Source organism: Glossina fuscipes, unplaced genomic scaffold, assembly GCF_014805625.2.
Source record: "Glossina fuscipes isolate IAEA_lab_2018 unplaced genomic scaffold, Yale_Gfus_2 62, whole genome shotgun sequence".
In the NCBI taxonomy this organism is placed as follows: Eukaryota; Metazoa; Arthropoda; class Insecta; order Diptera; family Glossinidae; genus Glossina; species Glossina fuscipes.
In genome coordinates this window covers 1005386-1030213 of record NW_023998434.1, presented here as the reverse complement: position 1 = coordinate 1030213, position 24828 = coordinate 1005386, and the positions used below count along the sequence as shown (strand labels likewise).

General features: G+C 32.7%; 2 protein-coding genes across 2 annotated transcripts; both read left to right on the top strand.

Annotated features, from left to right (window-relative positions):
* Positions 1-378: 378 nt before the first annotated feature.
* LOC119638038 lies at positions 379-2819 on the top strand. Its single transcript, XM_038034622.1, has 3 exons — positions 379-464; positions 1403-2335; positions 2719-2819. Exons 2-3 carry the CDS (start codon positions 1423-1425, stop codon positions 2817-2819), a joined length of 1014 nt encoding a protein of 337 aa, XP_037890550.1. The 5' UTR covers positions 379-464; positions 1403-1422.
* A 2625-nt stretch (positions 2820-5444) lies between these two features.
* LOC119638030 (dipeptidase 3) lies at positions 5445-7435 on the top strand. Its single transcript, XM_038034596.1, has 3 exons — positions 5445-6653; positions 6720-6895; positions 6964-7435. The coding sequence occupies exons 1-3, from the start codon at positions 5652-5654 to the stop codon at positions 7307-7309; spliced, it is 1524 nt and encodes a 507-aa protein (XP_037890524.1). The 5' UTR covers positions 5445-5651; the 3' UTR covers positions 7310-7435.
* Positions 7436-24828: the final 17393 nt, after the last annotated feature.

Below are 24828 nucleotides of genomic sequence, written 5' to 3'. Positions count from 1 at the left end.
ATATCACAAAGCTTAAAGAGGATCGCTTACCAGAATCTGCTGAGCACTTCTCCCTTAAATGCCAAAACTATATAATAGTATCAGAAATTGTTTCACCTCCTCGTCCTTTCGTTTTTAAAAAAAATTTTCTCAGCAAGAAATAGACGAAAAACTGACTTCTTTTATTAAATAAATAAATTAAATAAAAAGGTATTGAAAAGTTATGTACTATTCGGTTCAAAAATTACTCATCTTCCATCAGTTACATTTAGTATCTTTATTTCAGTGATGAATTTAGAATAATTTTCAAGTTTTTATCACATGGCAACACTACACAATATTTAATTGTATGTTAAAGCATTTGTTCCGTATTTTGCCAGGAAATATTTATTTTACTTTTGTTTACAAATAACTGCGAAACGGAAAAGTGTAAACAAAAAGATAAAGAAGTTTGCAACCGGCAATAATGTACTACGGCATGTAATGTACGTATCTACAAAAGAAAACTCGAAGTGGCAAATTTGATATTATATTAATGGGAGAGATCTACAATTGTAGAGTGCTGCATTTTTGACCGTTTAAGGAAAATGTACAAATTTCTTCAAATATCTTCACAAGCATCAATTTGCGAGCAATTAAGAAAAAAAGTGCAATAAATTATTGCATTTTACCTAGTGTTGCAAAGCGCCGTTATTTCTTTTTCGAGTAAAAAAAGTTATTGTTTACAAAAACGAGTGTGTTTATGACTTAATAACTGACGTATTAATAACTCATCTTGTTAAGTCCATAATGTATGTAACATTCAATAGGAGATTTGAGGATTATAATCAAACATATACGCTTACTCTCAGATGCTGGCAATTTTTACACAAATACATTTTCAATTATTGAGAATTATAAACAAACATATACGCTTACTTTCGGATGCTGGCAATTTTTAGACAAATACATTATCAATTATTGAGAATTGTAGTAGAAATATTGGAATTTTTCGCACACATGTTACATCCGATTACATATTAGTCTTTTCACTTTTTTGAGGTTTCACTCTTATTTATCATAAGGCAAACAATACAGAATGTTTAAAACTATTTTGTAAATTCCTTAAAAGAAGATATATTATCTGATCCTGAAACGCCTCTAAATTCCGCTTTAGCCTTCGCAATATAATTAATAGCGGAATTCCTATATTAAATCAAGTAGAATTCCGAACTCTATTTCTTTTTTCACAGTATTCATACAATCTTTCGGTTGCAGGTCGTTGTTGTGGCCCAATCCACTGGTGTACTTTGTTCTATAAGATTTCGTTTATTTTATTTTGATTCTTATTTCTTATTTCCTGTCTTCTAAATGAATAAATATGTATAAAATACATTTGAAGAAAACAAAACATAACTTGCTTTATTTTCTTATTAATTTCTAGAAATTTCCATTACATTCGTTATGGTAAATACATGCATAGTACTAACATGTCGCTACAGCAGCGTTAAGTATGGTCCAAAGAGGTCTCTTCTTAAAATCCCGGAAAACAAAGTTGACGATTGGTTGCGTATATTAAACTTAAGTTATTTGAATAGAAAGCTTTATCATATATGTACACACCATTTTGTACCGAAATATATAAAGAGATGTAATAGCCGTTGCAAATTTACCAAAAACGCTATTCCAACCCTTCACTTGGGTACGCGTGAAACTGAATCGAATATGTTATCATCAATAGCAGAATCCAGTCTTCAAATTTGTCCGAATAGGTTAACGCCAAATGGTTTAATAGAAATGGAAATAGCAAAACCAGCAAGTACCGGTTGCGATATCTCATCAATTTCTGAATACATAACGATGAATATTGTGAAGGAAGAACCTCAAGTAAATTTTCTAACGGAACATGAACCAATGACTTCTATAAAGGAAGAGCATGCAAAAAATTTCTTAACGGAACACGAGCCAATCACTTTTATAAAGGAAGAATACCAAGAAAACATCCTAACAGAAGACGAACCAATCACTTCTATAAAGGAAGAATACGAAGAAAATCTCTTAAAGGCAGACGAGCCAATCGCTCTCATAAAAGAAGAATCCCAAGAATTTTTCCTAACGAAGAACGAATTAATCACTTCTATGAAGAAAAAACACCAAGAAAACCACGTAACAGAAGACGAGTCGATCGCTTCTACACAGGAAGAAAGTCGAAAAAACGTTTTAAAGAAAGACAGGCCAATCGCCTTTGTAAAAGAAGAATCCCAGAAATACTTCCTAACGGAAGAGGAATCAATCCCTTTTATAAAGGAAGACCACCAAGACGTATTCTCTGAAAAAATAATTTTAGCAAAACGAAGCAAATTTCCAAAGAACGAAAGTGAAATTCTGAGAAATGAATACGAAGTTCTGAAAGAAGAAAACGAATTTCTGAGAAATGAAAACAAATCTCTGAAAGAAGAAAACGAATTTTTGAAAAGAAAATTACTAGCGTACGAAAACTAGTCAACTAGCGAACAGTTCTTACAGGCGAACTGGTTTTCTTGAAATGTGACACTTTTACGGTGATCGATTAATGCGAGGATGTTTGAACTAAGCATGATTCTAGTTTGAATGGCACATCTGCTGAATATTTTAAGAATGGATAAAGGAAAGTTTTTTAAAACTATTGTTAGCAGAAAATTGAATAATACCAGTACTCAGTATATATTGCTGGGCAGTGGAAAAAGATGCTAACATACTGTTTTGCGACTCACTATTTAGAAAAACGTATCGAATCTTGCCGTGAAATGGCAGGATGTAAAGCGAAAAGCTCTGTAGAGGTCGAAAGTTACCAGCAATGTTTGACCATTAAACTGATGTGATGAAAATCTTCAATCAGACAGGAGAGGATACAAGAGGTGAAGCTTTACAAAAATGATTAAAGACGTAAACTGGCTTCTTCTGGGAAGGTAAGTGAAAGGATGAAAACGCCGTGAAAATTGAATTAAATTTACTAAAACTAATTTGAAATAATTTTTTCAATTCGTTATACTCTCCAGGCAAAAAAATCAATCTTGCAAACATGAAATAGGACAATAAAGCTACACAGATTTGCAGCTCGGTGAAGAAGATCTCAATGTATTTCCCGCCAATCAGTGTCAGATCGAATTGAAATATGATAATTTGAATGTGGATCCACATAATAAGGTGATTCAAGAGCGCGGTAAGTGAAAAAATAAAGGTGTTTTGCATGAATGCCCGATGTAATGAAAAAATAAATGAATAAAAACTGCGAGTATTTTAAATTAAACTTTATTCCATCCCTAAATATATAGGAGTTTTGAAGTCTTGTAAAGAAAGGGAAATTATTAAAGTATTTTTTAAGGGAAAATGTTGCAGACATTTTCGTTGAGAAGCATCTTACAATCTTACTCCTTATGGTAAATAAAAGAAATTTAATTTTTTAAATTATTCCTAGTTAATTAAAAGTCATGTCTTTGTTGGATTTAAATAGAGCTCTGATAATTTTCGATTGACTTATGAGAAGCTGCAGCTTGGTTATTACCAAAGTCGTTTAAAAAAATCGTCATTATGAAAAGTTCTTGGAATTCCTGGAACTATTAAAACAACAAACAGACCTCTCTGTCATATTTCATTTAATTACATTCCGGGAGATGTATTTTACACACGTCATGAAAATTCGTAAGACAAATGGTAGTATTGGTTGAACTGGCTTTTTTCATCGATCATTGAGGTAAGAAAAGTGCTTTTGATATAATTATGAATGTTAAATGGAAGTCTTTCTAGATTTCGTTGTGAACGCGTTGCTTTTATCGAAAGAGGCCGAAATATATGAAAAACTTGTTTGGGCAATTACAAGAAGTCGATTTGTAATTTAAATAGTCGAATTTTGCGAAATTTGATCTTTATAAAAAAAACAAAAGTATTAAGATTGAAAATTTGTATATTAAAAATTAAAAGTATTCTTTATATTTGTCATAGAAATAAAAAAAAAAGAAAATTAAAAAATTAATCTTTAAACATTATAAAAAAGTCTTTGTAATATTAGTTTCATCTTGTCAGTAGACAGCCTAAAAAATTGCCATAAAAGGAAAAATTAAAATCATACCTTCGCTTCATTTAAGAAAGGAAAAGGGAAGGGATCACTTGTGCTGACAAAGTTTTAGAGAAAAATGTAAAGAAATTGTTGGTGCATTAAATATTATTGACTTATTCATCGTGCGCTGACATGAGCCCTCAAAATTGCATCCTCGACGTTCATCTTTGCCGTTGTTCCCACCAAGCACATTGAAAGGATTACGGCGACGCTGCTCCATCGTATCTTAATGGGTTCAACGTAGCCGCGGTCACAGCTCCGCAGTTCCCATAAGCTGGACACATTATTCTATACGATAGCACTGCTACCTTTACTTTCCTGTCACGATTTGTTCTGGAACGATTTCGAAACTCTCGTCAATAATGTGTTCTCAAATTTGTATCGAGGATGTAAGAAAACTTCAATATTCAAATCTTTATGAGCTGCATAATAATAACGACAGATATAATGACAGCTCGTTAGGTCTTATGTTGACAGATTTCGATTTGTTCTTTAGGCTTCTTTGCAAACAGTATAGAGCGAGTGAACTTTTAAACTGGCTCAAAGAAAGAAAGAATAATCATATGCACTGAAGCTCAAATTGGAAAGCTCGTTAAATCCTTTGACTTTTGCGATCCGCGAAGGTTGACTAGTGAAAAAACCGAAATCTGTTAATTAATTTTAAGAATGGATAAGATAAAATCTATTAAAAATTATGAAACATAGATTAATTTCTTAGGGAGTAATTCCAAATCGAAAACATCAAGTTTGCTTATCTTTCAATTAATGTTTTTTTTTTTTTGCTTAATCAAATCAAAAATCAAATAGGGGTAAGAAAAACGAAATACACACGTATTATGAAATTATATACTCCACTCCTTTCATAATTTTTCTTTTAAAAGAGCGTTTAAAAGTATATTTAAAAAAACTCGTACTTTTTTTTCTTTTTAAGACAAGTGCTTTGGTTAAGGTCTAATAAATAAAATCCACGACAAAATTTGGTATTCCTTTAGATACAAGTTAGTAAACAAAATATTAAATTGTAACGTAAACTGCCTTTCGATTCTACAAAGTCTGATAAAATTCTCGATTATAAAATTTCTTAATTTATTTTATTTTACAATTTAGCTTAGAATTAAACCGTCATAATTTTTAAACAGCGCCCTCGCTAAATTCCCTGTTGAAAGGCAAGGCACAGAGTCGCTTATAATAAATAAAAAAATTGCCAAAAATGGTTGAGTGCCCAACTAACTTATTCTGTTAAAATTCATTGCAAAATGGGGACACAATAAAAAAGGTTACCATATTTGAGAATTTCCCGTCTTGCCATTTGTCAACAAAAGAAGAGAAAAAGAAGTAGAAAAACTACGTAGTGAAATGTAATTTGTCAAAAAGGAAAAAACAAAAGTATATTTTGGGGATGATTCTAATAAAATATTCAAAAATATTGTGGAGTTAAATTCGTAAATACTTTCAAATTACATTTTAATCTTAATTTTTTGCGCGATCTGATGTTTTTGAAGTGACATGAAAACAAAATAATTCAGTATCTGATATTAATTCCACATTTTGCATTTGTTTAAGTTTCAAATTTATGTATATAAGAGAATCTTAGTGTATGCGGATACAACACATAAACTGCATTAAATCAATAAAGCCAAAGTTATTATTGCATTTATTGCTTTTCAAGCCGATAGCATTTCACCGGAAGCCAAGGAGCATTTTGCATTTAATCTTTGCCACCATTTCTTCTTTTGGGAAAAAACCTACAATTATGAATACTGTGCCAAATCATGGTTTTATTGAAGTGCATCCTATCCATCATCATCAGCATCAGCCGCACTGTAAGCAACAATGTTTCGTTTTCACTGAAATAGCTGACATAGTCGAATTGCCTCCGCCAGAGATTACAAAAATCGCCAGTGAAAAGATGCAAAATGGTGGCTTAACATCCTACACGAAAGATCCTTGTGGCGGCGGTAGTTCGGGAGGCTTGGATTCGCCTACCGATTCCCAGGCCAGTAAGTCACGTTGTCGTCGCATTTTGGTCGTAATGGGTATCATGGTCCTGTGCATAGCAATGGCTGCCGGAATCCCATTAGCGTTACAATTACGGCAATCTTCTCTACTGGAAGCTCGTTTGGCCTTTATACGTCGGCTATTAACAGAAGCTCCGCTTATTGAAAGTTCATGGAGTCCAGCTCGAAATATGAATTATAGCAACAGCATGCAAGAAATGCGTCAAAAATACGTGGGCGCAGTCTTATGGCCGATCGTGGTGCCCTGTGCAGCTCAATACTTAGATGCTGTGCAATTGGCTTTGGAGGGTGTCGATGAGGCCAAGCGCATTACAGCCGCCACCGAAGCCATGCATATTGTAGAGTCGGCCGACGAAATGGAGCAAACGCACATTAGAGGTGAGGTGGCTGTTCTAATGGGTATAGGAGGCGGTCACGCCTTGGGCACTAGTTTGGCAGTCCTCCGTTCAATGCATTTGTTGGGTGCCCGATTTGCCTCGATCACAAGCTTAGATTGTACCACGCCGTGGGCAGCTTCGACCCGAAATGTCGATTATTTAATCGAAGGAAATGCCACAAATTCCATTAATGATTTTGGCAAAGTATTTGGTTTCCAATAAGAATTTGATTGCATTTACTCTTCAACCATTTAAATCTCTCTCTTACAGATAATGTTATTTGAAATGAATCGCATTGGAATGTTAATAGAAATTTCTCATTTATCCGAACCTGCAATGGTTGCCACATTGAGAACCGCCAAAGCCCCTGTATTGCTAATTAATTCAGCTCCACAATCATTTTGCAATAGTACAAATGTTGCTCCGATACCTGATCATGTTTTAGGGTTCGTAATGAGATTAATTTGGCGAATGTGTTCGTTTAATGAAATAACAAAACCCTTCAATTTTTCAGTTTATTACCCGAAAACGGTGGTGTCATTATGTTAAATCTTGAACGTTGTGGCGATCGTTTATTAAATGTTCGTGAAGCAATCAAAGCGATTAACTATGTACGCAAAGTGGCCGGTGTCGATCATATTGGTTTGTCGGGAGCACCAAAAAGTTATGCATTTCTTTTGGCCGAATTAGCCCGTGATCGCGTTTGGGGCAATGCTGCTATCAAGAAACTGATCGGAGGCAATGTGGTGCGCATATTACGAGAAGCGGAAACACTTAAAAATCGTTTACCTTTGTACGAGGAATGGATACCGCATGAATTAATTGAAAGTAACTCTTATTGTCGTTATCCTGAATCGTAAACTTAATTCCCAACATTTACTGAGAAAACTTGCATAAATTATTAATCAGATAAATAATGTGATTAACTTTATGGCATATAAAAACTATTTTTTCTTTTCCATTTTTACAAATTTATGTTATATAATATTCCCTTAAAAAGTTTAATACGAATTTTATGACACAATTGAAAAAGGGATAAGCGATAAACGATTTCTTTTTCACTAAGTTTTTGAAATTCATGCAACAATAAAATAAAAAAGAGAATTAATTATCTAACAAGAATGCATCTTGTGCGTGGTTAGAGGTACGCGAACAATAGTAGCAGTCAACTTTCAGGTTTTCTTCATCGTTAAGAGATTCTAGAATGGAATGTTAAATGAAATGCAATGAAGAACAAATGTTAGCATCTATCTATCTACCTATCTATCTACGTTACGATAATGGAGTAAAGTTACTAACTGCGTTGAACCAATGTTTGATCTTGTTTATCTCTGAAATGCTGAACGTGTGAATTAAATTTGTATTCATTGCTCGCAATGTGTTCAATTTTAATTATCGGGCTTAAAAAAGCATTCAAGCCTGATTATGTTTCCTTATATAGGAAATTGATTTCTGCTCCCGACGACACGTCTTCGTCTCCTTTCAATGAAATAATCAATCAAAGAGAAACAATCGGCAAACGAATTTATTTAATAGGCGCCGGAAAAATGGCTACAATTCAGTAATTTTTTCTCATCTCAAAACTGAGCAATCTTAGACAATCCCAGATCAGATTGTGTCATTTGTAAAGCAGAAACATTCTGTAATATATGTAAGCATCGGGAGAGTGATTTAAGATTTAAAAGCGGTCAGTCCAATGCAATGGTTTGAAGTGAATATGCTAAAGCAATTGTTGCTACATCTTAAAATGCTTCGTGGTGGAGAAATATGTATATAAAAAATTCTTCTTTCCATTAAATATGAATTTTTCTAATTGGGAATGTCCCTCATCAAATTTCATCCTCAATAATGCGGTTCTTTCGAGTACAATCAAACTTAAGGTGTGAAATAAAAGCTTAGAATAATCAAGAAATCGGCCCCTATGAATGGTACCGAGGCTTCAAAGAGATATGCGTTTAATCGTGTACGATATGGAGAAAAGAGAAAGCGTTAAGGATTGATAGCAGCTTAGTGGTTGCTCACTATATCGACGATTAAGGTGCGCTCTTTGGTACAGAGATTCTCTCAGAGGCGTTCCTGAACCCACGTGAGTCTTAAAGAATCGAAGAATTTGAGCAATTTAGCCAGAGAAATGAAATGAAAGGCTAAAGTTGAAAGCTGGCGGTTTTCAAAAAAAAAAAAAGAAAAAAAGGAAAAAGTATTCATTTCAATGAAAAAAAATTTAACTGAGATTCGAACCCGCGAACACTCAGTTTGATAGTCGCAATTATTTATCCACTCGGTAACATTTTTTTATACCTCGGTATCAACGTAGGGCATATGCTTTGAATGTCGTGAATTTCAAGGCATTTAGGCTTTCTAGGACAATATTTGCAGAAACCGCAGTTGAAGACGGAACATGTATTTAAGTGCGCTATATATCAGTAGATAATACGGCGGGATATGAAACAATCAATCTAAAGGTCTCAGATACATCAGATGAATGATTACAAAATTGAAAACTAGTATTAGATGAATTAAATCTTAAATAATCAAAATTATAGTTTATGTGATCCGCTTGAAGCTATTAAATCGAGTTTGGTTTCTTGTGATTTGTTTGCTCCTCAAAATTCAGACTGAATGGTATTTGTAATTTAATTGATATCATAAAGTTGCTTCAACTAGAGAAGTGACTTATGATTGTTGCTTGACAATGCCTAAACGAGTATTCCGATTAAGTAACATATAATAAAATTTTGTCACTTTAAATGCAGATTTACGTTGAAGAGAATGAGATAAACTAAGAAGGAATGAGTGTTTTTTTCTATTGGTTCGCTTGTAAGCTGCTGCTGCTGCTGCTGTTTAATATTCAGAGGTTGTAACAATAAAATTGATTATACAAAATATTTAGTTTATAACGTAAAGCCTAGGTGTGTATGCGTCCATGTATGACAAAGTTAGTCGTCTGTGACACTTTGTGTAAAATTTATATCCGGCCAGTAACACCTTAAGTTGAATGTTTTGAATTTCCGTTTCAATTCAGGCAAGAGATAGAGCAAAAAAGCCGGAAAGAGCAGATACACTCACGCATTTATAAATTGTATAGATATGGACACATATGCATGCTTGTGCAAATGTGTGCGCGTAAGGTGTTCCTTTAATTTCATCGGCATTAATCAACAATTTATTATATTAACGCAACATAATTAATGTGTCAAATACATGACTAACCAACGAACCAACCAACATGTTCAATATGCTTCATGTTCACACGCGTACACCTGCATACATCCGTATGCATGCATGCAGGCTGGATGTATGTATGCATGTACAAGTTTAGGGTTAAATACTGCAATAGCTACAAATTCCTGAATGCTTGCACACATATGCATGCATGCATGCATGCATGTTATACCCAAAGATACTAGAAAGTTTTACCATAGATGACATAATATGTTGAGAATACCTGCAGGGATATAAAGACATTTTACATTTACATATAACTATGCATATGGGATATACAGACACACACACACACACACACACACACACACACACACACAAACACACAAACGTATACATAAAAGGAAACGGATACATAAGCCTATGACCTATGAAAACTCCAACATTTTCATCTAAATATTATTATTTACATACAGCGAACATTAAGTTCAACATATTTATTTGTACAAAACTTCAATAACTACTACTACTTAGTAAGAAATCCATAATTCTACTGGCTGCTGCTTAAGTGTCAGTGCAGTAAGATATTTGGTTATTAAAAGAGATGAGGTGACCGATTCTCTTCGGTAGATGAATGAATTCACTACGTATTGTTTGCGTTATATGTTATTTGCTTGAAATTGCATTTGCGGTCAAACTAAGGCGAAACACGTGCTTAAATATACCCCATGTATGTATGTATGTATTCTTAATTGTTTGCATATAAGTGTGTGTGTGTGTGTGTGTGTGTGTGCGTATATGAGATCGTGTTATATTTTGGTTTAGGTAACTAATACCCAAATAGCAAATTTTGGTTTATGTATTTTATATGTAAAATGGCAGTGAAACGCCTCATGTGGTTGAAAATTATCTTGGATTCAAGCAGATATTATTGATTCAGCAGCAACGTAATGCAGTAACAATGCAATGCCAAAAGCATCCATCCATATTGTAGTCCCTATCGAGTTATTCATTATTTGTGCTGATTTCCTGAGAAATATCACTTAAAGGCTTAAGTAATAAATTTTAAATTGTTTGAATTTCACGATTCGAAAGCAAGTATAGGATGGAAAGTGAAAAGGACATATATATATATATATATATATACATGTATAACTTCTTGGTATAAGGTATAGAGGTAGGAATCTAGAAGTACATGTGCTAAATTAATTTGAGAAGGTAGACAGACATAGATAAATTGAAAATTCATGCCATTCATTGACTTTGTCGAAAAAATACTGAAAGTAAGACAAATTCGATCGTTGTTCCTTGCAATGCAATGATTAAATCTTAAATTAAAGGTAAAGCGTCTGCAACCGCATAATTGATAGGCAATCGTTAGAAACTCTAAGGAAAAAAAAAAAGAAGCAAACAATCGGTTCTCTTGATCTCCTATAACATTCGATAGAATTGAGTTTATTTAGTAAATGATGGGCGCCAAAGGTACGCTTTAGGCCAGATAGAATGTTCTCTTACTTATTTTACATTTTAATAAATTTACTTCACTGCTTTTCATAACGAAGTTCTTAAGCTTAGTTCCAGCCTTTCCAAGCTGATTTATTATCTATCGTATAGAATACGCGTTAACCGTTTTACTGTCATTTTTTAAACTAATCAAGTAAGACAATTATATTGGATCGTGATGGAATCTTTTTTAACCATACCTGTTATCTAACTAACTAAAAGAGCGAAATTTTCATGCTTTATATTTGAAGTGGGCGCTGCGGACTTTTTCCATTTTCAAAATAAAAATTTGCGTCATATAGATGAGTGGGACATGTAGGCGTATCCTTTGAAAAGTTTAGGTCATTTCCAAATTCCTTTGTAAATTTGCAGGCGATACCTTCCTTCTCTAAGACTTCAACGCGTAGATCACTTTGATCAGCTTGCTTGAAAACTTTTTGTCCTGAAAATGGCCAGATTTGTCCATAAAACTTGAGGAACGCGTTTGCCAATAAATATGTATTAATAATATTTTTGAAAGATAATACACTTAAACTACTTTGTGCGGAGCCTATGCGCCATCGATTCCAGGGTTGCAATTTCGGTTATTTCGAATGACACCTTTCGACACCAAGCTGGGTTGACGGAAATGTCGCTAAAGTTCATTAAACGAATGTTCGCAATGAAGCTCAAAAATATAGATAGTACAGCCTCTGAACAGGTCCAAAGAAGGTGTTTGCCACATCTTGAATCAAGACTTAGGCATGAGAGACATGAGAGTTGTTTGCACCATTTGTGGAACGGTGCGGAACTAATATCCCGAATCACAAGTCGGCGATGAAAGTGCATGAATGGATTCCGATTTACTGTGCCACCTATCACATCACATTTTGTCGAGCTAATCCCCAGCGACCGTTATTTTTCGACAAGTCTCAGAAGAATGCGTTAAGTAAAAGTATTTGTATCAAATGACGACACCAGCATAGAAATAGTTACGTATTTTGAGGAGCTTGCCTAGGGAAAGTATTAATATATTAAGGATGGATCTTAATCAATTGCAATTTAGTCGAATTTTGCACAGAGAAGAAGAAATTTTTTTTTATCTTACTTAAGTCGGAAAATTTTCAAATATGACACTTGCATATCGTGAAGTGCCAGAGATCAAATTTGAGATTAGGCCTTGTTTGGCAATGATTACAACTATAAACTGTTATAACGGATTGCAAAGGCGTGGCATATGAACTAACAAACTCATCGGTAAAATGAAAGGAACTGTATTTTACAAATCGTGCTAGATATTAAATTCAAACAGCAGATGCGTGTGAAAATGCTTCTAACATGGCGTTGCAGTCACCATACATTAATTTGATGTGATGGGCATGAAATTAATTCCTCCAATAAGTCGCTTTTATGAGCTTACTTTTGCGAATCAAGTCTTTGGAATATAAAAGTTCACTAACAATTCAATGGTCGTGGATTCGAATCTCAAATGCGATAAAGATTTTAATAAAGCCGGCTACGGATTCTCGGCTACGGTTCAATAAATATTCGGTTTTTTCTTTAATTTAATTTAAGTACATATTTTAGGAAAAAAGTTGAATCAATGACCTCAGATGTTATGAAAAAGTTTTCTTTGATCTATGCATATATCATTAAATTTTTATATCTCTTGTATAAAAACAAATGTCATTGCATAAAATCTTTATTCAATTAATAGCAAAATATAATCAGATTATATTTTAGTTTTAAAATTTGCTGTCAACAAACCATATGCAAGCACAAGTATGCAGATAGACAGAGACAGGCATTTATAGGATTGAAAAAAAAAAAAAAAAAAAAAAAAAAAAAGAGATAAATAATTTAAATAAATAATCGTGAAAGATAATGACAATAATCATAATAAATGGACAAAATCGTTCATTACTCTCTCTTACTTTGCCGGAATATTATTTAAATGCATTAATTATACGTTTAATTAAAATAATTTACCATTCATGCGATGCTAAGCATGTTTACGCGTAAAATATTCGTCAATAATTTCCGCAACTGACATATACATATGCATCGTTTCCAACATGAAATCCGTATTATTTTTTAAAAGCGCTGCCTTTCAAATGTCGCCCGCCTAAGGTTTATGTCATCGTTTCGTTTATTTGCTAACGCGAGTTGTCATGGTCCCAATGTTGAAGTTACTTTTGTGGTTTGCGAAACGATAAGAAAGCCATACTTCGTTGTCTCGTGGTGGAGAAGAAATACCGTTCAATACCGTGGCCCGAGAAGTGTTAGATAGATATTTTTTTTTTTTTGTGGTTCGCCGATTTTTTGCGAATAGTGATTGTGTAGGCGTAGAGGCCCAGAAGCACTGGCTTCAGCAGAAAGCGCAAAAAAATAATCTCCGCTAATCCTAGAGCGAAGCGTAAGCAAGAAGAAGAGTATTCAATATTTTCGAAAAGGGATACCTCTGGGCTATTCCTCATAGGTTACCGATTCTCACCCTTGACCAAATTACCCTGACTTAAGGTCAGAATTGTTGCCCCAAACATTACATTCTCTCGAGATCTCGCTACCTAGCTCGCTATTATTGTGTTGGAAAATCTGTAAAAGAGGCTCCAGCGAAAAAGTTTTAGTTCGAGGGATGAAATAATTAGGGAAAGTGAAACCTATTGTTGGTTGAAAAAGCGATCAAAGTCATTGTTAAAGGCGATAATTATAATATATAAACTGGACTTTTTTGTACAAAAAAAAAAGCAGATATCTTTTTACTTAGTCCCGGTAATTATTGACCAATGTATTAAAATAGTATTAAATAAAAGCATTAACGTTGCTTTTATTGGATATTTTTGTTTTTCATTTTTCAAGATAAGTCCGATAATAATTTCGTATAACTGAAACCTGTTAATTGTTATGAAATTGATTTAAAAATTGATTTTAGCCTGCTACTGATATAATGCAAATTATGAAAAATACTATATACACTAACACGCAAAATTAATGCAATTTTTTTTTTTTTTCATTAAATTAATTTGTTCGTCTTTGACGTGAACTTTATTAAAAAGTAACGAGAATTTTGAGATTTGCGTTGTCTACAATGCAAAATAGAATTGATTTTCTTCGGTGTGCCTAACAATTTGCGGACTGTTCTGATATTTAAAGCAATCAGCGAGTTCTTGCAAAAAATTAGAGGAGATTGCTTGAACATATTTTCATATTTCAGTATTAGCATTAAAAAGTCGAGAAGATGCTTAAGATGGATGTGATGTGTAAGTATCCTAGTGTACCTACTACTGACGAAATTGTTAAGATCCCTTCTTATTAATTGTCCTTCTTTTTGTTGCATAATTCACGGAAGAAGTATTGAAGAAGAAAGACATATATCATCGGGATCATGTCAAACGATCTTTTCGATGTCACCAAGTCTTGTCTGTGATTTTGTATTTTCATGAAACATTTCGAATTCATTCAATCCATGTCATAGTAGTTTCAAGGCTTTTGTCAGCTGCTCACAAATGAATGTGACTGGTTATAGCAAGATCCCCGTCCGTAATAAGCACATGTTATTGAATTTTAAGCTTCCCCTGTGTACTTATTCAAAGAGTTAAACTCATTCCTCCATAATATCTACGCAGAGTGCCCTCTCTCTCTCTCTTTCTATTCCAGTGAATTTCTTGGCACATCTCTCACTTGGAACGAATTCTATTTGTTGTTGCTCTACATTATAATGAGCTCCTCTCCGCGTTTAAGTAAATCCATATCTTGATGCGAAGCGACTGATCCTATTCAAATTTTCTGCAATTGCACAATTTGCACAAGCTTCTCCTTCAGCTTCAAAAGGTTAAATTTAAGAGAAATTTCGAGAAACTATCACTTTCAAGAAGAATTTTATTTATAACTGAACACTAAGGGATTCGTTTCTTGATCTAGGTCTGCTATTTGTTGACTACATATTATTAAACGTTGCTCTAGAAAACTTGATGAAAACTTCGATGGATTTTTTAATTTAAAATTCGCTTCTTTGACTTGAGCTATTTGCGTATAACGTTATCGTTAAGCTTGTAATTTTAAGTTAATTCATCTTTATTGCAATTGAATTTTCTACATATGTCAAAAAAAAAACACAAAGTGCCGGCAACCTGTCCTACTTGACATTGATCCTTGTAACTTTCACTTATCTCTCAGATTGAAAAGAACTCTCAAAAGGCTTAACATTGCATCAATTAAAGATAATATTTAAGGCTGCACTCAAGATAGAGCGTCAAGAGGCGTTTCAAAAAGCCGGAAACAGTGCATTGGGGTGCGATGGGGCTTGCTTTTATAAAAATTAGGGTACAATTACTTTAGCCTTCGCTAAAAGCAAATAATCGAACAACTTCATAAAGTACCTGCAGAGTGTTACAACAATAGCTCATGTGCTAAGGGTATGCCTTCAAGATGGATGAATGAATGAATGGATTTTTGAAAGAAAGTTCAACGAAAAGCGACTTCAACGAATTTTTGTTATTCCGCAAAGAAAGGCCTTGGCAAGTCATTATTGACAAAGATCTACTGTTTATTTTAAGTTTTGAAACTGACTTTGAAATGTCTGTATATATGCCCTACGTGTTTCCGCTATAGACCAGAAAAAATTGCTAGACCAATTTGCATAGAATTTTTTGCAAAATGCTCCACATTGTCCTAAGGATATTCAAAGCTATTAAATTCTTCAATCCGGAAGATGGAAAAGCATTGAACAATGTTTTCAACACACTGCCAAACATCAAAACGACAAAATATTGACTGTCGCATAAATGCGACAAAGAGTAAATGAAACATAATCAATTCCATATCCCACAGTCACGTGCTGCGGAATTATCATAATAACACAAAGCGCAAGAAAACGGGACAAATCTGAGAGAATTAAGACAGTCCTGGTTAGCTATTATGCAAGCGTAACGATTAAAGCATTTAGTAAATCAAACTTGATCGTGTCGCATTTCATTGTAATTCAGAAATTGAATATTATTTGCCTCCAGTTGTGGACCTTGAAAATATGTATAAAACATTGCAATGCCTTGTAATTCACGAATGTAGCAACTGAGCGTGGCCCGTTAGCTATCAAGCTATTCTTTAATGCTTTAGAAATTCAATTCTGCTTAGATCCATTATAGGACAGAAGGACATATGTAACTTTTCAAAGAAACTGAATGTTATATAAGATTCATTGCAGGCCGTACGTAATGAAACAATAAAAGAATCAATTTAACTATGATCGGGTCAAAAATCTTGTCTAGAATATGAAATCTTTTTTCTTTTTTTTTGGAATATCGCTAAAGATTTGGTATAACAGTCGTGTAATTCACTTAATGGTTTCCAGACACCAGAACGTCGAGGCAAATCACTTCTTTAACGATGTTATTGCACGAGCGTTACTGTGGACTGGAAACGCTTTTAGTTTTTTATGAGATATGTTGAATTGCTTTGGCTAATCACGTGTGTATCGCTTTTTTCAACAACAACAACAACATTAAGAGTACTTGTGTAACTGCGTTCATTAGTAAAACTATTTCGCCTATAATGCGAAAGAATGTTTATACCAAAAAGCCGATCACTGAACGAAAGCACAGAGAGGTGACGATATAACGCTTTATGTAAAATATTTTACTTAGGGATTTTCTTAACTAAGAGTTCACCAGCAAAGTCTAACTTTGTCAGTGAAATTTATTTCTTACCATGATTTCGCTTACATTATGAATGTAATATTGCAAAAGAATGAAGTTAAGAGTATTAGTAATAGATTCTTCGTTGTAAAGAATGCAATAAATCAAATTAAAGGAAAAATTTACTTACCTTCGCAAGAGAATTGATTTCGTTAACAACTGTAGTACAAATCTGCAAATATAAATAACATAATTACAGCTTATTATAGAGAGCAGACATTTGTTGTTGTTATTGTTATTGGTATTGTTGAATATAAACTTGAAAAAAAAAAAAAATTCTGATAAACATGATGTAAATTGCTTATGGTATTTTGTTTTTTTTTTTTTTTTTTTTTAATAATCACAATAAAAAATTGTATCATATTAAATGAAATGCAATTAAATTCTAGTTATAATATGATTGAAATTCAATGTAAAAAAATAAATATAACATGAATTGTATTTAAAATTTATGGAAAAAATTTAATTAGTAAGTTTAAATTTATTTGTAAAAAAAAAATAAAAATAAAAAATAAAAATATAAAAAAAGATTTGTTTTTGGTTCTTAACTTTGGCAAACGAGCAAACCTATTACAGATTTGTAAATAAATATAAGTAATTTTTGTATAAAAATGTTACTTTTACATATTCATACATTTTTATACACTTATACATTTATACGTGCTCGCCTGTATGCATAAGTAAGTAAAATTATTTCTCTAACAATTTTTTATTTAATTTTGTTATTTATTTTATTTTATTTTATTTTTTTTTTGTTTGCAGGTAAATCCTTTTAAAAGTGTCCTGCAGAAAAATACTCTCAGACAACAGAATGTGTAAATGTTAAACTCGTTTATATATATATATATATTTATGTATATGACCTATAACAAGTAGCTTACAAAATATTTAACATGAAACATTTATACATATGCACAATGTTCATCTATGAATAGTATGAATATAATTTATTATATGAAAAAGTTGCTCACTTGCAGAGATAGACAAGTTTTTGTTTTTATTTCTTTACTTATAATCCCTTCCAAAGTATAGTAGTATAGTGTATAGATTACAAATTGTTTTATAGTAGTTGTTATTGACATTTTTTTTTTTTATTTCTTTTTTTTTGCTTTAGGGATTATCAGGGACTCATAATGTTAGCATGAAAATTGTTGTTGTTATCAAATACTTAAACAATGGCAATGAAAAATTTTTTCTTTTCTACCACACCTAGAAGGTATATTAAGTTTTCGATATATTAGTAGCGCATAGAAGTATGCAACATTGAGCGGCCAGAATAACTTTAGCAGAAATTTCATAGCTGATCTCTAAAGGAGTATGGAGCGATCACTAGCCGCGCCAGACTACAAAGCCTTTTATACATTCCTTTTATGCATCATAGGCCTCTCTTGCTCAGATCTTGCTAAGATCGTAAGACCTATTAAGCCGGTTCACGCAAATCTTCCGCGCTGTGCTTGCTTTCTGAATATTAACACATCAGCCAATAATTCCCAGGAGTAAGTTTTCCTTCGTTGCATTTGACTTTGCTCATCTCAAAATAGTTTCATACAGAAGAAGATATGTGTGTAGTGATGTAGCGCAGTAGTATAGTAGATTTTTTTTTTCCTGGTGCGTGTAGCATCACGAAAGTCATTGGCAGCGCGTTACCAATTAGCAGCCCAGGTAAAACCACCTTGGAATTACTACGTATAGGCGACTTCTAGCATTGAATAGTCGTTAGTATTTTGTATTATACCCACCACTGAAGGTTGGGGGGTGTAACACTTGAAGGTAAGCTGAAGGACTGTCCGTCTATCCATTCGTGTGGTGTGTATTATTGGCACTCTCCTGGTTGCAAAAATAAAGATATCGATCTCAAGTTTGATAAAATCATTGAAAGTTTTTGCACGTAGGCTTGTATTGAAAATGGGCCAAATTGGTCGGAGCAGAAGCCCGCAGTGGAGAATAAACTGAACGCAACTCGCTCTTTTTTTAAAAATTTCTGCTTATTTATCATAAGAAAAATGTTTAAAACTATTTTGTCCATTCCTCAAAAGAAGATATATTATCTGCCTAATAATGGGTTGATTCCAAAAATGAATATGATAGTCACCCCGATCTGATAGATTAATTTTTTCTTAATAATATCAGCGATATGATTATCAAATAAAAGGGCTTAAAGAGTAATCGGCGCCAAGCTATGTGTGTTAATTCTAAATTATTTATTGTGGACGTCCCAGCGTGGTAGATAAATTTTTCTTAACAATTTCTTTCACTGAAGTAAAAGGTGATAGATCAATTTTCTCGCTTTCACCTGTTTATGACCTCAAATAAAAGCTCGCGGTCGTCAAATGCGAGATTCGTCCCCCGTTGTATATAACTTTCTTAATTATTTTTATTATATTTTTCTTTTCATTATTATTAAGAAAAATTTTCTTCAACTTTTCTAAAATTGAACTTAAGTTTAACTGCAACGCTTAGCGCTGTACTTATGTAGACATGTCCAGAACATAGGAATTATAAGCATATGGTTTGATTGTTTCCTTGATTTTGCAAAACTCTTTCAACCATAATTAAATATAAATTATAAATATTTGCCATATCCAGTCAGAATACTGCTTCTTGCTCTAACTAAATCTTTGACTTAAATTAATTAAACTCAAGGAAGATGTGTGTTCAATAACAGCTTGCAACAAATATCGAATTAATTAAATCATTTGATCATTTGATTAAAGCTATTTATCTTTGCTTTTATCGCCTTCTTCTTTTTCTTATTCTTCTTCTTCTCGTTCTTCTTCTTATCCATCTCTCTAAAAATTATCTGCTCATATTCTATTGAATCGTACGGTTGTTCTAAGTTGAAGTTGAGTAGTTTTGCGAAATTTTAACTTAACTTATAAGTTATATATGACCATTTTTAGCTATGAACCTTTCAAAGAATATACATTTTCCAAGTAATTTATTAAATTTCATTACATCACGATCGATGGGCATTAATTTATTCGATTGCGACAATTGGTAATTAGTGTTATAAAAGTTAATATGTGGGCGGTTATATTTATTATGGCGTAAGTATTTAAAGATTATTAAGTGTATAAAACTATATATGTATATACACTTGAAATTCTCTTCTTCTTCTTTTTTTTTTACTGTTTGCTTATTTATAGTAAAATAAAAATATTTTATGTAACAAAGCCCAGCGGCAGTGCAGTGAAATGGCAACAGCAAGTATTAATAACAATCAGCAAAGCGGCTTGCTAACACATACCCAAACATACACATACAGAGACACACACACACACACACACACACACACACACACATACACGCACGCATACAACCATCCACAAAATACACGCTTAAGTAAAGTGAAAAGTTGCTCTCTTCTTATTTAACGGATTTTATATGCGATTCACTATAACAGTAAAACTCTTCAATTTATTTAATGAGACTAATTACATAATGATAATGTTAACGTATTTAAATGTTTGTAAATGTACATGTGCATGTATATATTGTTATATATATATATATATATATATATATATATACATACAAATACGCGAGCGTATGTGTGTGTGTGTGTGTGTGTGTGTGTGTGTGTGTGTGTGTGTGTGTGTGTGTGTATAGCATTTGTTGTAACAGTACTTATAGTTCGTTTTATGGTAATGGTGGTTGACTATTATTTCCTTTTTTACTTTTCTGTAGAAATACAAATACATGTGCACTTATCTGAATGCATGTAAATAGTCTCTCGCTACAGTAAGCAATGATTGTGACACTATTTAAAATAAGGTAAAATGCTAGCCTAATAGACATGCTTACCATGTTAAGGTTGTGTTGCACTTATAATGTATAGAGTAGAAAATATATATATATATATATATATGGACTTGACGTATATTATTGTATTGTTTTCTTTTTTTTTTTTTTTTTTTGTATAATTATGCGTGTGTACATATAAATGCAATATTTTAACTGTTTTAATTAAAGTTTCTTAATCATTAAATAAAGAGAGCAATATAACTACCTCCCTCTCTCTTAATCCTTCTCTATCTCACTCTTTCATCATCATTTTAACTATCTTTATGTTTCTGTTTCTTTCACTCTATCATCATTATCCTTGGTAAAGGTTATGCAAGCATTCATGCCTATGTGTGCATAACATTTATATATATACATATATATACATATATATATATATATATAGATGTTGGCAAATGTTTGATGGTGTGTATAATTACTGACCAAAAGTTTGAAAAATTAATTTAAAATGTTATGCTATGCATAAAAAAAATTTACAAAAACGACGACAACAAGTACCACAAAAAAAGACCAAAAAAAAAAAAAAAATAAATAAAATATAAAACGGAGAAAAGTAAATTTATATTTTATGCGATCATGGTCGTTTATCTTGATTGCTTGCCAAGTATTTATTTCACTTTTTTTCTTGCATGTGTGCTAGTGTTTATTCCATTTACATTTGACTGACTTTCCTGCATAAACCTGTATGTACTTGGGTTGTTTGTGGCGTTTTTGCATTTAAATTTAAATACACAATGTGTGTGCGTGTGTTTGTGTGTGTGTGTGTGTGTTTGTGTGTGTGTGTGTGTGTGTGTATATCGTATAGATTTGCATTATATAGTGTAATTAATTATTTCTTTATAACAGACATACAAACAAATACATAAACCCCATAGCTATGCACACATGCCTGCATACAATTTATACGTACATACGTATATATAGATTTATAAAAAAAAAACACACGATAACATAATTATCGTTGACTTGTTTTACAACATTTCGTATTAAATAAATTTCTTTTCATATAATTCATTTACTTGACAAATAACTGTTGACACAGTTACACATTAAGTATACTTATATGCAAGCATATGCATACATACACAAACACACACAAAAACAAAGACAGACAAATATCTACATGTGCCTGACGGTTGCATTTATTCGTGAAACCTCAAATGAAACAAACGGGTGCACGTGTTTTCCCTTTGGCTTCTTCTTATACAAATTAAATGATTTATGTTTTATTAATTCAGGTGGAAATTATATCAAATCCGCTTTAAATAATTTCTGTATGTCAAGCTTATGTAATTTCTGTAATTAATGAATTTAGATAATTTTTTTGTTCTTCTTAATAATCGCTGAAGCGAAATAAAAACAAAATATGTTTATTATATCGATTGTCACGGATTGTTATTGTTTAGAAGGCATTGAAAATCTGATACAAGACACTGAATGGATTTATTCTTGTTCGTCCGTCCGTCCGTCTGTCTGCGACCTGATTCATTTAATGTTTGGCGCGGATGGAATTTTTGTGATAATAAAACTTGGCAGAAAAAAATTGTAGGCGAGGCTGGCAATAGAACGTGATTCCTCAAGCTACCACTAGTACAGCATAGCAAAATAACTGGAAATGTTAGAACAATAAAATTTTTGGTCATCTACGTACAGACATATAGTAGATTTTTTTCATATGAACAACTACTCAAGGAATGTCGCCTACAAGTGGGAGCAATATGTTGATGCGGAAGGATTATAGCGAAGAGAAAGGAAAGAGCGAGGGATTAATATTTGTGTACATTGAACTTAAAATTGGAAATATTCGGAATGATAGGAAAGAGCGCCACTGGTAGAGGAAGAGGCATGACTAGTGTGTCATGAGCTGTGCCGCCTGCTATAGGGCTCGTGTGTGGTGCGCTAAGAAAGGCTTTCAGTGATGTTAACATTAAAAACTTAATAGCTTGTCGATCTATAGCATAGACAGTATAAACAGGAGACGTCTTTAATGCCTTCTTAAATGTTTAGGGGAAAAAGTGTTCTTGATCAGCTTCTGGACTGAATAACTGTTTAATAACACCCCCTTGTAATGGTAGATGTGGTGACTCACCCTTTTGCCACGGCGCACTACTACCTTATCTCATCATCAAAGTACGTTAACATTCTATCAATACAATAACCAATTGCCGCTATGACTGTCATATATAGTCGAGACCCGATGTGGACTGTCTTACTTTTTTTTACTTATTATTAGCAGTTACTTTTCATTCAAGACAATAATTATTGTTTATTGGTTTCTATAAATGTCTTAATACCCATTGCTCTACTATGATGTAAGTAAAAACGATAGTCTATATTGTTTTACCCCTGAGGATATCACTTGAAAAGCACAATGCACGTAAACACACATAACCAATATGTTATACACAAAAGACATCTCACCGTATATAGTAGTTGCAGTTTATAAAGAAACCCATTAATACTATATAGTAAATGAAGATATAACATAAGCAACACGTCTTGTTTATTCCTTAGACAATAGGGAAATAAACACACAAATAAACAATAAAATGAAAAAAAGAGATAGATATATAAATGATTTGATCGATGTAGATATAAAATGAAAAAAAAATAAATAAAATAAGTAAATGTTCGTATAACACACAAATTTGTGGTATATATATATATATGCATATGTGTATGTGAAATTAATACAAAATACAACGATTCCTCTAGCGTGCAATGATTTCAATTTTTATTTTTCTTTCTCTCAGTTTCTTCATTTTTCTTTTGTGCACACATATTCCCTCTATAGCTTTCCTCACATACATTTTTGTCAACACATTGAAGTGTATTGTGGTAATTACTATCGCAATTTATTTATTTGTTTTTTTTTTTTTCTCTTTTTTCTCTTTTTTTTTTTTTTTCTTTTGATTATAGAAAACATTGAGATTTTATCACATCAATTAAGATTAAAACAAATATGTTTACAATTTCATAGTTCAATGGGATAAAAAAAAAAAAAAAAAAAAAAAACGGGAACCGATATAGAAATAGTGATAAGAAAAAATTATGCAGAAGAGTACAGTTGTAAATAATAAAGACACATACACACACACACATGTAACGTGTAATTGATTTTTAAGTTTATTTTACATCATTCGTTCATTCGTTCATTCGTTCAATCATTTTTATTGAAATTTTCTCATTTATTAGTGCTTTGTCTTGTCATTAATCCAAAACTGGAAAACATTACTTTCCTGAACTGTACAAAGTGCCTTGAACAGATAAACGGATAAATTGATCATAAGGAACACGATACACATTCTAGTTGAATATTTTCACAACACGTGAGCGATAAGCCAGCAAAGGCGTAACCCGTACTAACTGGGTACACATTCACTAAGTTGCGACCACATGCTATCTCTTTCTCCATTTCCAAGTCTGCCTTCCCGTCATTTCATACATTTCGCTGTTGCCGAAAGCCGAGCAAATAAGAGTCACGCTCCCAGTGATTTAAATCTTGGTACGGTAAACCAGACTTGGTCGTAGCTATAGTGAGCGATAAGCCGGTAAAATTGTAACCCTTACCAACTAGGTACACATTCACTAAGTTGCGACCAGTTGCTATCTCTTTCTCTATTCCCACTTCTATCTTCCTGGGTACACATTGACTAAATTGCGACCACTTTCTTTCTCTCCGCTTTTGTCTTACTGTCGTCATGTTACGCATAAAAAGGACGTTCACAGGATTAGGCATATTGCACTTGAATGTTTACTTTGTTTTGTGATTGTTAAAGTTTAGGCGGTAACCATCAGTTAATTAAAAGTCTCATTAACTGCTGGAAAATCAAATACGTTTACTCAGACTGATTGATTACAATGAAAAGGCCAGCAACTGTGAGTGCAATGAAAATTTAAAAAATTACAGAAAACTAATCAAATTAAATCTTAAACGAGCTGAATTTATGTTGAAAACTAGATTAATAGCATAATGTGAAGGAACAGTGATTTTTTTCTTAAGAGCCGTCACTTCGAGGATGTTCTCTTTCAAGGATTTTTTCTATTTTTATTTTATTATACATATATATACATATATGGGGACATTAAAGTCTATCTCACCAAGGAGTGTGGGTGAACCGATTATACCATTTATTATACTTCATCAAGAATAAATCTCTATTTCTCCAGCGACGATAAGGCTAAAAGAACAATCTATTTTCATAAAGGGGCAACGAAACAAGCGGCTCCCGTCTTAA

Coding starts and splice junctions, on each gene's coding strand:
- LOC119638038 (XM_038034622.1), top strand. CDS start 1,423: ATGGTAAATACATGCATAGTACTAACATGTCGCTACAGCAGCGTTAAG. Junction 2,336..2,718: donor CAAATTTCCAAAGAACGAAA/GTGAAATTCTGA, acceptor CTCACTATTTAG/AAAAACGTATCGAATCTTGC.
- LOC119638030 (XM_038034596.1), top strand. CDS start 5,652: ATGCGGATACAACACATAAACTGCATTAAATCAATAAAGCCAAAGTTA. Junction 6,654..6,719: donor CCATTAATGATTTTGGCAAA/GTATTTGGTTTC, acceptor TCTCTCTTACAG/ATAATGTTATTTGAAATGAA. Junction 6,896..6,963: donor ATACCTGATCATGTTTTAGG/GTTCGTAATGAG, acceptor TCAATTTTTCAG/TTTATTACCCGAAAACGGTG.